Raw genomic sequence first — 12,584 nt, forward strand, 5'->3', positions numbered from 1 at the left:
GGCTCATATTTAATGTCAGATGCACTTGTGTACACGTGTATGCGTGTGTGTGTGTGTGTGTGTGTGTGTGTGTGTGTGTGCGTGCGTGTGTGTGTCTGTTAAACACTCACCCCACTAAAACAATGAAAAAGTCCAATCTGTTCCAAGTGTCGCCAAGGTAACCGTTGTGACCTATGACCCCAAGAGCCACCATCTTCATTACCATTTCCCCGGCAAAAAAAACAAAGATCCCGTCATCCAGAGCCTGCACGCACGCACACACACAAGCACACACACACACACACAAACACACACACACACACACACACACACACACACACACAGACACCCAGAGGATTAGTGTAAACTGATTAAGTGGGGGAAAAATTAAAGCAAAAACTTTTCAGACCCTTAATAATAAAGTCTCAAAGCTGAACTTAATTAGTTTGTAATTTCAGATTTCGTGTGTGTGTGTGTGTGTGTGTGTGTGTGCATGCGTGTGCACTTTACCTGCAGCAGGAAGGGCGTGTGGTCGCAGGGCTGGAACATCCCCAGAGTCACACAGTTCAACAGGATGGCCAAAATGCTCACACGCTCGAACCACGTGGCAGAAGGTTAAGGGTCAACACCACGGCGGAGATTGAACGTTGATTACATTTGCAATATTCAATATGCATTTCACGAAGTGGCGCATGTAAATGTAGCTACTTGGGTTGATTGACGGGAGTCTATCAACAACAAGCCGAGTCGATTGCTGCTTGTACGTCCCACTTCAGCTCCGTGCAGGTGTCCTCCCTGAGCATGATGTGGCTCTGGCATCCGGCAAGATGTTTAAAGCAGGAAACCCAAAACCAAGCCAAACCAAAAAAGATTTATGTTTTTCATGAATCTATGAAATTGACTGAGTGTTAAAGGGAATGTTGTCCTCCAAATAAAAAAAACAGTGCATCAATCTAGATTTTCTTGGTGTGAGTTGCCTAATTTTGGAGATATAGGCCTCAAATATAATGGGACTATATGGCACTCTGATTGTGGCGAGTTTGATATCGTCCCAATACATTCGAGAGAGAGCTCATATCTCCAAAACTAGGCAACTCACACCAACACGATCTAAATTGATAAAGAGCAGAAAAATGTGTATTTTTTTAAAAATAATTTTGAGCTGAACTGTCACTTGAAGATTCGATTGCAAGGCCAGCTTCAGTGCTCTTTGTCACAGATCCTGCAAATGTCGGTGATAAACACCATTCTTCCAAAAGATATTGGAGAGCGCGGTCTAACATGTCACATTGAGATCTGGTGGCTGTGACGACCATAGAATACGATTCAGATCGTTTTCATTCTCATCAAACCACCCGGTGACCCTCGTGCCCTGTGTGGAATAATCTGCATTCATTATGTTTCGCTGCTCATTTATTCAGTTTTTTTTTCTTTTCCCTTTGATTTGTCATCCATCCGTATTTCAATGGTAATGTCTGCAGAAACCCGGGGGAAACCCTGAGGAAGCTGACTGATAGACATTAAACGTCCAGCCATGTCTATCTTTCAGTGTACAAAACATTACCAGACGGAAATTACATAAGATCTGTGAGCGAGCACAAACAACTCTTGAATTTTGCGCCTCGCAGCTTGTGAAATCAAATTTGCAAGCTACAGAACAGAGAGTGTGCCAACCTAAAAAAAACAACTGAGATAAGGGTGGAAACTAGTGGTAATGAGCTTAAATGCATCAACTTTCATTTATAAGCACAACGTCTGACAGGACATTTGGACATGTTTAATACTCTCAACTACAAAGGAAAGACAGCTACCATTAAACAGTCGGCAAGACATTTCAAGTCAGTTTAAGTGTAAACTTGTTTATGGGGGGTTGTTTTGCATCTGCGTTGCTCGCTAGCTGTCAAACTGGAAGAAGGAGCGCGGCTCAGAAGCGGAAAGCTGAGAGGTTTTAAAAAGTGGGGAAAGAGTCTGAAGTCGAAAGTTAAAGGAAAGATTGTTGTTCGCTTCACTCAAACACAGATGCACATGTGAAAGCTGCTCAATGGGCGACTTGGGTACGTAATCAAGAGCCAAGGACGCGTGCATAACAAAGCCTGGAGCATGCACACGGGCGCACACACACACACACACACACACACACAGACACACACACACACATGGGCGCTTACACACTTGAGTCCCCTGCCCGGACACTTTGTTCTCAAGAGGGCAGAAAAATTAATGAGAGTACAATCCTGTATCACCCTTGAGACAGAGGGAATGAGCGAGAGAAAGAGAGAGAGAGAGAGAGAGAGAGAGAGAGAGAGAGGGTAATCCAGTGTCCTCCCTTTGCTGTGGTTGCCATGGGAACCCCCATCTCACCGTGGGAACTGACTCCTGAGTTTCCCAATCCGCTTGCATCCTGTCTGTACTGGAACACACATCACAATTAATACGCGCACATAAACACTCACACACACACACACACACACACACACAATAGGAAACGATGTCCTTCGCTCCATCTGTATAAGTTACTGGGACTCACAGCATGACCACGAATGTCTGTGAGATACACACTTAACACACTAACACACTAACAACGCACACATGTAGTCGCACGAGGGGCGGGGCAGGGCCACGGTGTGTGAGTGATGGAGGAGACGGGAGTATTTCCACGCGGTGACCCATCGTTCACCATCAGTGATGAAACAGAGTGGGAACGTCCTTCCCTCGTTTCCGCTCCATTCATTGCTTCTTCCTTTATCTGCGATCATGCTCAACCTTTCCCTCTATCATTTCTCATTTCCCTCCACAGCCCTTTTTTTCCCCCCTTCTCTTTGGCCCAATTATTTTTGTTCTCTTTGCTCCGCTCCTCCCGCTCTCCGTGTATCTCTCTTGCTTCATATAATGCGCTGTAATTTCCCATCTTCATCCCGTATCGTTTCTTGCATATATCTTTTTGTGCTCACATACGCTCCTATCTCTCTTTACGCAACGCCCTTCCCCGTCCGTTATTTTTTTCTCCCACATCTCCACAGAAGATTGCCCTTGGGCAGAGCTTCAGTCTCTCTGGCAGAAACCTGAGTCCCAGCCAACAGATGAACTACAACTACATTTAATAATGAACATCGTCAGAGGAATGGAGAGGCAGAGAGACCGGCGGGGGTGAGAAATATATATGTAGATGCAGTAAGGGGAGAGGTACGGTGGTGGAGAAAGAATCAGGGGCCAGAAAACGAGGGAAATGAGAGACGAGGAGGAGGAGGAGAAGAAAAAGCAGGGATGAAAGAAGTTAACACTCCGACGACACAAGTTCTTAAGTGTAAACAACTGAAAATGTTACGTGGCCTCCATGCTTTGTTCTATCCTCCTAATTGCCTCATCTTCTTGTTCTTCCTCCCCCTCCAAGAACCACCACCTCCTCCTTGTCTCTCGTGCTCTCCCCCACTCCAACTCTCTCTCTCTCTCTCTCCTCCAACACAGGTAATAAAGGTCAGGCAGACATTATAAATCAAATCAGATCACATCACCCTGATCTTTCTGGCATCATCCTCCACCCTTGGCTGGGATACACATGCCAGGGGCAGCATGTGGGAACATTTTCATATGCAATGTTCATTAACTTAAAAGGATCATCCATAGGGACACACAGGCCATCTGGATACACACAGAATATGCGGCCACATTTTCTGGCTTGAAAAGCTTTTAGATTTTTCCAATGTGGCACCACTGTCTAACAAGACACCCAAGCTTTTATAGCTTTATATATCAGTTATAAACCATTAAGGAGAATAATTTCTGGGCTGCCGGGTTGTAAAAATCCCTTTGGCTGTTATTTATCCTCCTCCAGTATGACAAGTCTGTATTTTTACCTTCTCCAGTGGACCATTTAACACTCACCCTCTAAAAAACCTCTGCAACGAATGAGAACCAAAAATAATAATTTTGAACAGCATTTACATGACGTATCATCACATTAACAGGATGTTAAGTCCATTTACGGACGACTTACTCGCACCAATGGCAGACCTACTGGCTTATTACAAACGGAGAAACCTGCAAGGGCCTATTAAGGACTTCTTGACTACAATATGAGATATGTTCTGTATCCACGTGGCTCTATGGATGGCCATGTCATTTGACTGGTTCACCACTGAAATATTTAAACTACTGGATGGATTGCCATGAAATTTGGTACAAGTACTCATTGTACCCAGTGGATGTATCCTAAAGACTATGGTGGTCCTCTGACTTTTTATCAAGCACCATCATTGCATTGAATGCTTAAATTGTCAAATACTTGGATTTATGATGAAATATCTGTTTTGCTGTTTTTTAGAAATAAAATATTCTAAGCCAATAATTAAAGGGTCTATCAAGCCGTGTTTCTATATGTACAATTTTTAAAAAATGTAATAAAAGGAAAAAACAAGGGTTTCGAAAAGAAGGTTTCATTTTAAATCTTGTTACTTAATTGCTGACATGATTTTAGAAAGTGATAATCAAGATACAACACCAAAATGCCATTACAAATGTTCGTTAACCATTCGTCTTGTACACGTTCTGGTTTCCGTTTATAGTCCGAGTCGTATCGACCAATCACGTCTTAGCAGGCTGTTGTAGGTGGAATGCATTGGCCCGAAATGCAACCTGGGAACCCAGCGAATATCATCTGTGAATGATTTTTTTTGCTTTTCATGAGCTTAAAATTAGCTCGTAAACGGGCTACTTGAAAAACAATCTGGTCGTAGACATCGTCTCTCAACTCCATTCTCGAGTCTCGGACTGTAACCCGCAATAACCGTAAATACTTTGCATTGGTATTAATTTAAGAGCTACCTTAATAAACAAAGCCAGTGTAATTTCGGAAAGGGCTTAACCTGGCCATCCAAAAATCTACTTTTATGAATGACACAACTGACCTGTTGTGCATTTATATGGTTTGTTAACTATGAGTAAAAACAAGTTATGAAGCCAATAAAGAGCGCGAGTGGCATTGATCTAAACAACATGTGGTTTGGATGAAAACCCTCAAATGTAAAGAATACTGTTTATGAATGAGCAACCTGCTCACTAGTTTCCTTATTCTCTTTGCTTTCACTCTGGTATTCTCACAAAGACTTGATTAACCGTAACCTAGTTAAGCTCAAAGTCTATCATGTGCAGTGTGTGAGTGTGTGTGTGTGTGTGTGTGTGTGAGTGAGTGTGTGTGAGTGTGTGTGTGCGTGTGTGTGTGTGAGTGTGTGAGTGTGTGTGTGTGTGTGTGTGTATGTGTGTGTGTGTGAGTGTTTGAGTGTGAGCGTGTGTGTGTGTGAGCGTGTGTGTGAGTGTGTGAGTGTGTGAGTGTGAGTGTGAGCGTGTGTGTGAGTGTGACTGTGAGCATGAATGTGTGTGTGTGTGCGTGTGTGTGTGTGTGTGAGAGAGAGAGAGAGAGAGGGAAAGAGTGACTGAACGTGGCTCAAGTTTAGATACTGGGAAGTTGTCAAATCCTCTGGCTCCACCCCCTCACAGTGTGACAGCTGGTAACCATGGAAACACTTGCAGGAATCCTGTTAATTGGCTGAAATGACAGCTCACCCTACTTTTGAGTAAGACCTCCTCCTGTCCATCGTTGTTTCCCTATCACCCGCCTCTCACACACACACAAACACACACGCTCACACTCACACAAACACACACGCTCACACTCACACAAACACACACGCTCACACTCACACAAACACACGTGCACACACACACAAACACACACGCTCACACTCACACTCAAACTCACACTCACCACAACCCAATTAAGAGGCAGTTTTTTAAAAAAAAGGAGAGAAGAGTGATAAATAGGAAAGCAGGTGATTGATATTGAGTAAAGGGTGATGAGAGAAAGAATAAAAGAGAGAGAGCGCAGAAGAAAAAGAAGAAGAAGAAGAAAGGCAGGCAGAGAAAGGTACGAGTATAGGAGTGACAGATACAGCTTTTCTCATCTTTGAACAAAAGGAAACGCTCTGAATGTTTCATGCATTGCTGAATAAGTTATGTATATACGCGTGCGTGCGTGCGTGCGTGCGTGCACATGGATGTGCGTGTTTCTATGTGTCACATGTTGCATGGAAAAGCTCAGCCTTCACAAAGTAGGCATCTTGTTCCACACTTAGAGGGAATCTAACGTCTCCCCCTCCCAAGGAAGCAGGAAATTACACAAATCAATGAAGCTTTGAACGACGACAAAGACTGTTATATAATAGCGAAAGCCATCGTGTTTTTTTTGTGCCAAATAAATGTGTTGGATAGATGTGCTGAGGGGTGGAGAGATGTACAGTATGTTGTAAACACGGCACAAAAGAAGGAGGACTGTGTTTCTAAAGAGGAAGAAATGCAAGGACATGAGATAGGAAATGAATTTGTAATATGTACTGAGTGCAAAAGAAACAAGAAAAAAAAGGAAGGAGGGGTTACTTCAGGAAAAAATGGGACTTACAGCTCTTGGGGACTGCCCCCGCTCCCAGTGAGCTCACATTAATGTCCCTGTCGAACAACGTCCACCCACATTACTTCCCCCGCAGATCATTCACAGGACACACACACACACCACACACACACACACACAACGTAAGTATAAAGTATCGACATAATATATAATTGTCCAGTAGCCAGTAGCCGTGCTGCGTGGACACGCAAACAGATGAGATGACTGACAGACACGCAAACACACACAAAAACAAACAAATTCTGCAATCGGAAGTAAGCGGGCCGTCGGGGGCAGAGCTACGCTGTTGCTAAGCAACCAGGTGATTCCTCTAAAGTGCCTCTCGATGGGAGATTCCCTCGTTTGTGTGAGGGCATTCACACGCTTGTGTGTGTGTGTGTGTGTGTGAGTGTGTGTGTGTGCGTGTGTGCGTGTGTGTGTGTGTGTATGATTGTGAGTGTGCGTTTGTAAGTGTGTCCAGTAAGTTAGTGCTGACACAGTGAGCGTACCATAATCTGGGATGCGACCATGGTAACAACCCAGCAGGCTGCTGAGGAGTTTTGTTGATGGCATTTGTAGCCTCTTTTTTTTTTTCTTTTCTTTTTGGTGTACATTTTATTTATTCAGCAATTATGTATTTATATTTTATAGAGAACAGAGTGCTGACAGTGGCAAATACCCACAGTTGTGAACACACATACACACAAACACACACATTGGCGCACACACATGGAGTCATAAGCAGCGGAAAATATTCAATTTGGAAACCCATGACAAATCCCTGAGGTGTTGCTGACGCTTATGCATGCTTCGGAGTATTCATAGCCGCTCACACAAGCGCTGCAGTGCTGATAACCACACACACACAGACACACACACACACACACTCACACTCACACCTTCACGTCATCAGCAGAAGTGGAGAGAGAGGTTGAGACGGAGAGTGAGGGACAGGGAGTGGAATGGAATGGGAGGTGAGTGGATGAAGACAGGAGCAGAGCGAGGTTTGGAGGTGACGTGAGTTCTCAGTATTTGTGACTCTTTCTGGATAAATGGAGGCCGGTAACAATGCTACTGACAGGCGGCTGTAACTCTGGAGATTCATTAGGGCTCGTCACTATGGAAACGTCCAATCAGGGAACAATGTTACCCATCTTTTCCAAGAACTAATGGGTCCAAGGAAATACCTGAGCTCTTCCAAACACACACACACGCACACACACACACACACAGACATGCACAATACTGACCTTCTTCCCGTCTCCCTTGTGTTTAGAGCTAAAGTAAACATCTCGGCACTAGGTGCCTTGTAGGTACAACGGCTTTGAGAGAGTACAGAGCTGAAACACAAACAGACAATTTCTCTCTCACATTCATTCGCTTTCTCTAAACAGAATCACGCGCGCACACACACACACACGTTCGCTGGTGAAGGATATGGGTGGCAAACAGCTCGAAGGCACCAGGAGCGGGGTGGGCTGGTTTGGGTCAGAGCCAAAAGAACCACCGGTGCTAGAGCGGGATACGGCAGCTCCTCCTTTTCCTCTTCCTCCTCCTCTTCCTCCCCTTGTTCCCTCTCCTCTCTCTCAACTGACACATGCACCTTCTCCCCCTCCTCCTCCTCATCCCCTTCCTTCTGCGTTGGTCCTCTGTGCTGCTCATGCAGGTCTGAGTCCTGGTTGACCGTCATCGCCGTGCTGTGAACAGCCCGAACCTGAAAGAGGGTGCAGGGGGGGGGGGGGGGGGGGGGCAACGTCAAACTGTTGAGGACACGGCGAACATATGGATGCATGTGTGTGCGATTCGGACCGCAGCTCCACCAAACAAACCGGAACGTCGTGGATTGTAAAGCCTGTCCGTGAGACCCTTCACCCTCTGAGCTGAGCAGCATACGGAAACATGAGATGCTTCTCTGTTTTTCTCTGAAGCAATAAGGGACCTTCAGAGCAGCCATGTGCAGGAAACATTAATCTACAAAGACCTAAACAGAGTGAACTGAAGGGGCGAGAGCAAAGGTGCACACGCAGAGTCCGTGCAGGCAACCGGAAGCACTTAGACCACTTCATTTTAATCCTACAGCTGGACAATTCAGTGATGACAACAGGCCATTACTGCTGATGCTTTTAATCCAGACTGGTTTTAAACAATCTGGACATACAGAGAGAAAGTAGCTTAGACATGAAGAGAATTAAAATGTTATTCATTTACAACCAATTCCCACTTATGATGATGACTTATAGCTCTCAGAGTAATCATTTTTATTTCTTGAGCAATAATTTAACATACAATCTCACAGCACGCAGTGACGTTGTCAAGCTCCAGCAGCCTGTGGTTAAAATGTACAAGTACTGACAGGGAATTTCTCGAAGCATTGGAATATCATGTAGGAAAATGTCAAATTGAATGATAATCTCAGTTTAAATTAGCAGCGTGATCACGAGAGCGGATTTATTTTCATTTCCCCGTCACATTTTCTGCTTTATCGGGCAGTATGCGGTGGAGTTTGGCCGGAAAAAGATGGGGAGTCGGAGCATGTGACACAGTCCACATTGTCTCGAGTGCACAGCAACAAACAAACAAAAAACGCTTCACACTGCTCCTTCCATTTGCTCATTGATCCCCTGAGATGCTGGCAAATGTATTCCAAAGCTACCGATTTGTCATCAAGTTGAGGGCGAGCGTTGCATTATTTGGAAAACGAACATAAAGAACAATCAGGACAGTCGGGAGTCTGGGCCAGCAGAGAGTCCGTGCAGGCATTATACTCGGCCTACCGTGTGACAGGACAAGAAGGGGAGCTGGCATTCAAGTTCACAGCGGAAATAGGAGTGTTTCTGTGCGTGTGGAAATAATGAGATTGAATCTGCCACTATCCTTCTTTCCTGTGTATTTTTTCATTATGGGCACGTTGCCTAGATTGTGTGAGGAGTCCAGGGCCGCACAGTTTAAGGCTTTTTGTTGTGATTCAACCGAAGATGATGGGCGGATATCAATCAACCATTGGGCGGGGGGGGGGGGGGGGGGGGGCAGGCATTCTTCTGCACAGTTAAAAAACCTGCTGATGAGCCCTTTCTAAAGACTTTAAAACTCATTACGAGCCTCCCTTGCTAACAGCCAGGCCATGTGGAAATTAAATCATCCTCTCAACCAGTCACCAGAACAAAATACATTCACACCTCTGAAACAAATTAAGTTGTGTATTCCTTCCTACTGTGCAAGTGTGTGCACTCATAACAAATGCATAAATTGCCTAATCTTTTTTCCCAAGAATTTACAACAGCGTGGTGCTCAATTAAACCAGGGCACAAAAAAACAATATCCATCAATTCCAACATTTTCTTTGCACTCTTATATTTGTACAGAAATCCTCCTGAGGGCCAACCAGTTCCAGAGGCTGATGATATCTATGAGGCTACAGCATTTCCCAGCATTACACTGAAAAGAAAATAGTCTAATTTATCCTATAATAAACGGTAGAATGATATAAAACCAAACATCTCAGAATTTGTCTCGTCCTTTTTGTGATATTATATGATGTCATATATAAATATACATATATATATATATATATAGGCCTACCAAGGTTAAGGTCACTAACTTATATAGCACACCACTTTACCTGGTTATGAGAATGTTATTTTAATGTCTTCCTTTATGAGGAAGACACACACCGCCATTGACAATGAGCGACATCCATATAGGATCTGGACATTTTCTATTGTGCCACGGGCATTCGCCAAGCGCAGTGGCCGGGACAGCAGAGCAAAGACAAAAGTATATTATAGCACTAAAAAAACAAAACAATAAAAACTTAGCCTGCCGTGCTTACCGGGGTGCAGCGTCCATCCACCGGCGTCATTCACTCCGGGTCCGCCGTGCGCCCTGAGCTGGAGCCCTGGTGCTCCATCTGAGAGCAGCCCCGCTGGTCCTCTGCCTCCTTCCCCTCCCCTCGCCTCCAAGTATCCAAACTCAGTCCGTTAGTCGGGACCCGGGAGGATGAAAAAGAGGGGTTGAAATTAGAGTTGAATGTGGCGCAGAAGTTTTAATAATCGGGAAAAAGTTCAAAGTGAAACGCAACCAGGTGGCTCCCCCGCGCGTCTGCGTCCGCTCAGCCGCTGGACGCGCTCTGCGGTGTGTTCAGGTACCGGAGTTCAGGCGCACCGGGGAGAGAGAGAGAGAGAGAGAGAGAGGGAGGGAGGGAGAGCCGCGTCAAGCCCACAAAGAGAGAGCCACACCGGAGGTACCTTCAGAATAAGACGGTCTGGTCCCGGAAGCCACGCAGTCTGGAGAAATATCCATCGTTTGAGCAAATATTTTGTATTAAAAAAAAAAACAGCTTACCTTGTGAGTTGAGCTTAATGCAAATGTCGAGTTGTTTCACAGGTGAGTTATTGGTTGGCATTATATTTAATTAATCAAGTCCAAGAGGACATGATTACAGCTTGTTGTATAGTAGTAGTAGTATATTATTTAGTCTTTTCCTTCCGTCTCTTCGGTAGTAAAAACTAGAAAACACATAACTGGTGAACAAACGAACCCGTTAGGAGCACTTTGTCAGCTGCTACTAGACTAGCTATGAACACTAAGTGAACACATGAGTTCAATAGTATATATATTAACAGAATAATGTATATTAACAGAATAATGTTTACCGTCAGTAACCAACCATTTGTTAAGTAATTTCTCTAATGTCATGTTGACTTTAATGGCTCATACCTTCACTCCAGTGCAGAAGTGACCACATTAATGATGAGTGAATTAAATGATAAACATAAGAAAATAAAACCAACACCCCGCTCCGATGAGCGTTTTATTTTGAAGGTTTGGTCGAGGAGAGCCGTATTCTTAAACCCGGATAACTTGACACTGACGGAGCGAGTCAGAGCACGTGACTGGTCCCCCTCTCCTCCGCCTCAAAGTGCACCCCAACCCGACAGATATCCCTCCGTCTGTCTGCCTCTGCATGTCTCACCCTCCGTGATGATGGTGCTCGGCACTCAGCAGGGATCGATTCACGAAACCCAAAGAAAGGTGTGGCAGTGCCTTTAAATCATCTGATGCCTCCACCAGGTTTCAGAGAGAACAATGAGTGATGGCCAACGCTGTGCTCTATATTATCTTTTATATAATAGTGGTGGAATAAGTGTCCAGATCCTGTACTTGAGTAGAAGTAATCGATACCGTAATAACACATTTTTAAAATTAATTTCTTTTTTTAAATGACAAAGCTAAAGTCCTGCATTCAAAATATTACGTAAGGCTTTAAAAGTGTAAAACATGTTCTTTTATCAGAATAGCCCTTTTGATAATAAGGAATTATATACATACTGAGTTGTGTTTTTATTACTGGGGCTTTCACATGTTATCAGTGTCTTAACTGCGTAATAGTGGATTTATTGTTTGGTGGTTTTTATATTTTCATATTTTATGAGCCGTGTGTTTTGGGTGAAGATTTTAACCTGAAAAGCAGCTAGTAACTAAATAGGCTTGAATTTAGGAGTAAAAAGTGCAAATGTTCCTCTGAATTTTAATGTAGTAGTGGCATAAAAATGGAAACTACCTCGAGATTGTAGTAAATGCACTTTCAGCATTGTTCATAATTCACTTTCACTTACTTTTCATCCATTAAATAAAGTTGTTGTTTTTATTAAACCCAATCAAAGACAGGGCTGTTATATTTTAGAGGAGACTGAGGTGGTACCAACACAGGGCTGAATGAAAAACAAAAGGCAGAATATCTTTAACGTCCTAAAAAGGGAAACTCAACATGCTGCTCATTTGTCTTGGGGGCTCCATTCGATTCCCTGAAGGCCCGCTTGCAGTCCCTAGACCCCACTTTGGGATCTCGTTAGAGCTGCAGGGCAAATAGGTCTCAGCAAACAGCTTCCAGGGAGCACTCGTCTTAAATGCTCTCCTGCTCATTGTTTTAATATCTACATATGGCCTCCAAATAGTTTCATGCTGGTGTTCTGTTTGATGTTTACTCACCGGGAGTCACAGGGGGGGGGGGGGATCTATACTATACACATTTGGAGGCATATACACGAACAACGTTGCTATTTGTAGGCCCTATACGAGCACAACAAACCATTTACAATGTGCTGTGTGCTGGAGGAAAAGCCACGTTGTTCCCTCAATCGGAGAGGGTGTTTTCTTTTGGATGTGA

At 44.2% G+C, this 12,584-nt stretch overlaps 1 protein-coding gene across 1 annotated transcript in view; it reads right to left on the reverse strand.

Annotated features, from left to right (window-relative positions):
- Positions 1–10,317, reverse strand: part of LOC117729471 (voltage-dependent T-type calcium channel subunit alpha-1I-like) — a 40,204-nt gene extending 29,887 nt beyond the window's left edge. Inside the window, 4 exon segments of the mRNA XM_034530572.1 lie at positions 111–244; positions 490–583; positions 7,858–8,132; positions 10,248–10,317. Coding sequence (XP_034386463.1) covers positions 111–244; positions 490–583; positions 7,858–8,132; positions 10,248–10,277 — 533 coding nt within the window. The 5' untranslated portion in view covers positions 10,278–10,317.
- Between the last annotated feature and the right edge of the window lie 2,267 nt (positions 10,318–12,584).

Source organism: Cyclopterus lumpus, chromosome 1 (assembly GCF_009769545.1).
Source record: "Cyclopterus lumpus isolate fCycLum1 chromosome 1, fCycLum1.pri, whole genome shotgun sequence".
Taxonomy (NCBI): domain Eukaryota; kingdom Metazoa; phylum Chordata; class Actinopteri; order Perciformes; family Cyclopteridae; genus Cyclopterus; species Cyclopterus lumpus.